This window comes from Triturus cristatus, chromosome 12, assembly GCF_964204655.1.
Source record: "Triturus cristatus chromosome 12, aTriCri1.1, whole genome shotgun sequence".
In the NCBI taxonomy this organism is placed as follows: Eukaryota; Metazoa; Chordata; class Amphibia; order Caudata; family Salamandridae; genus Triturus; species Triturus cristatus.
In genome coordinates, this window is record NC_140595.1 from 852,990,811 (window position 1) to 852,993,088 (window position 2,278).

General features: G+C 40.4%; 1 protein-coding gene across 1 annotated transcript; it reads right to left on the minus strand.

Moving 5' to 3' along the window:
* Positions 1-567: 567 nt before the first annotated feature.
* On the minus strand, positions 568-1,497 carry LOC146783084 (olfactory receptor 1G1-like). The gene has a single exon (XM_085637281.1). The coding sequence runs from the start codon at positions 1,495-1,497 to the stop codon at positions 568-570; it is 930 nt and encodes a 309-aa protein (XP_085493407.1).
* Positions 1,498-2,278: the final 781 nt, after the last annotated feature.

The following is a 2,278-nucleotide window of genomic DNA, read 5'->3' on the forward strand; positions in this document are numbered from 1 at the left end:
TATCGAAATAAGGAAACCAATTGACATTTATTCAGCACATAACTGGGTGAAAGGTCAGTGCTAGAACAGTTATGCAGAGCAAGGTAGGACAAATGTAGGTGAAAGGTTGTTCGCTACTTAGACCTAGGCTTGGGTACATAACAGAAGGACCTGAAGACCTAGCTCTTTCACTAATTCATCTCAGCAGCTCCAGCCCCCACCCCCAGCACCTATATAGACACATGGGTGATAAGCAGAGCGTTAAAAATTCATTTTTTATTGATTTTTCTCAATTGCCAGGCTTGTAGTGGTTTAATATAAAATGTATGTTCCACATTCTGTGAATTACAGTTTAGACAATCAGGTAATTCAGGGTGCTATGGAAATACAGGAGAAACCTGAGTTGAACTTGAGAAATATTCTTCTGGTGCAGTGATTCTGAATACAATGTAAGTTACAAAAGTATGGCATGCTGTCACAGCAAACATAAATGCTGAATTTATTATGAATTTTTAGTAACATCAATCTGACACAATTTTAAAAGTAGTGCAAGTTTTCTTAAGACTAACAAAGTCATCCTTACGCAGCCTATGAGTAGCTGCTCTTCTTGTAGATTGCTTTCCTAAGAACCTGTTTCACATCTTTATTCCTTAGACTATAAATAATTGGATTCAGCATAGGGGTAAAAATTGTATAAAACAGTGATGCCAGCTTATCTGGCTGCTCTTGGCTGCTTGGAGGAGTCAAGTGGGTTGCAGCCCCGGTCCCAAAGAATAGGAAAACCACCATGAGGTGAGCTGAGCAGGTGGAGAAGACCTTCCTCTTGCCCTCTGTGGAAGGGATGTTCAGTATCACCCTAATGATGAGTATGTAAGAGATGAAGATGGTCAAGAAGGTCACCAATCCTGCACCCCCAGCCAACATGAAGAACACAATCTCACTAGTGAAGGTGTCCCCACAGGCCAACCTCAGCAGGGCTGGAAATTCACACAAGAAATTGTCAATCCTGTTGTGTCCACAGAAGGACAATTGGGAAATAAGAAAGGTATTTACAAAGGAGATCAGAACAGCACCCATTAAGGAAAGAGATATCATATTGACACATAGCTGCCTGCTCATGATGGTTGTGTAATTTAATGGGCGGCAAATGGCGGTATAACGATCATAGCACATGGCAGTGAGAAGAGAAGCATTTGAAACTGCCAGCCAAAGGATGAGAAACACTTGGGTAAAGCACTCATGGAAAGCAATTTGCCTCTGCTGATTCCAAAGATCCTTCAGCATTCTTGGGACGGTCGTCGAGACAGAGATGATGTCAAGGAAGGAGAGTACAGATAGGAAGAAATACATAGGGGTGTGGAGCTTCTTTGTGGTTCTGATGACTGTGATGACAATGAGGTTTCCAGAGAGCGCCATGATGTAGATAAACAGTAAAACAAAAAACAGGGAGACTCGAGCATCTGAGGAGACGGAAAACCCTACGAGGATGAATCCCTTGCCAGTGGTGTGATTCTGCATCATCTGTTTCTCACACATGTATCTGCAAATGAAATCAACAGTGGATGCATAGAGCGATCACCGAATGTTCAACAAATACACCAACAGAGGGAATACCAATTTTGAATTGAAATGATTCAGAGTCTGATTTTCATGCAAGTTTACGATTGTTTGCTATTCACAAAGGGATTTATAGGTAATATCTTTACGAATCAGGCCCAAAGTATTCAAATCAAATATCATACAAGACGTCATCAATTAGTTTTGAATTATATAATAAGTTCTATCATAATCACCATTTGGTGGTTTATATTGATAATGGAAACCTGTTCTTGTAGAAAAGACAGAAAGTCAAACTCTATTCAGCGCCATTTCTATAGCACATAATGATCATCACTTAGAATGCAAGTTGTACCACTATGGACGCTTCACATCATTTGTGTACAGCAAAGCAGAAGTCAGAGGAAAAACCTGAGTGAATGAAAGAGAATTGATGAGATATCCTGTCTAAGGATCTGCAGCTGTCCTTAATCTCTTTTCTGCCTCTATATCTCTAGTCTTGACATTCCAGCTCTGTACTTGAGTACTGTATGGAATCTGTACATCAGTTTGTTGAACCCTCTACCCCACATTTCACTCACCTCAACGACACAGGTTATAAAAGTGAACGCTTCCAAAACCCCATTCATACTTTAAATTGTGATGCACCACAATTCTCACAAGCTCACTCCTCTCACCTGAGCTGTTCAACTTCTACAGGGAACCTGTCAGTTCAATGATCAAGGATAAAGACATTTATTTA

Excerpts from the sequence above, each read along its gene's own strand:
- LOC146783084 (XM_085637281.1), bottom strand. The coding sequence starts at position 1,497 with ATGCAGAATCACACCACTGGCAAGGGATTCATCCTCGTAGGGTTTTCC.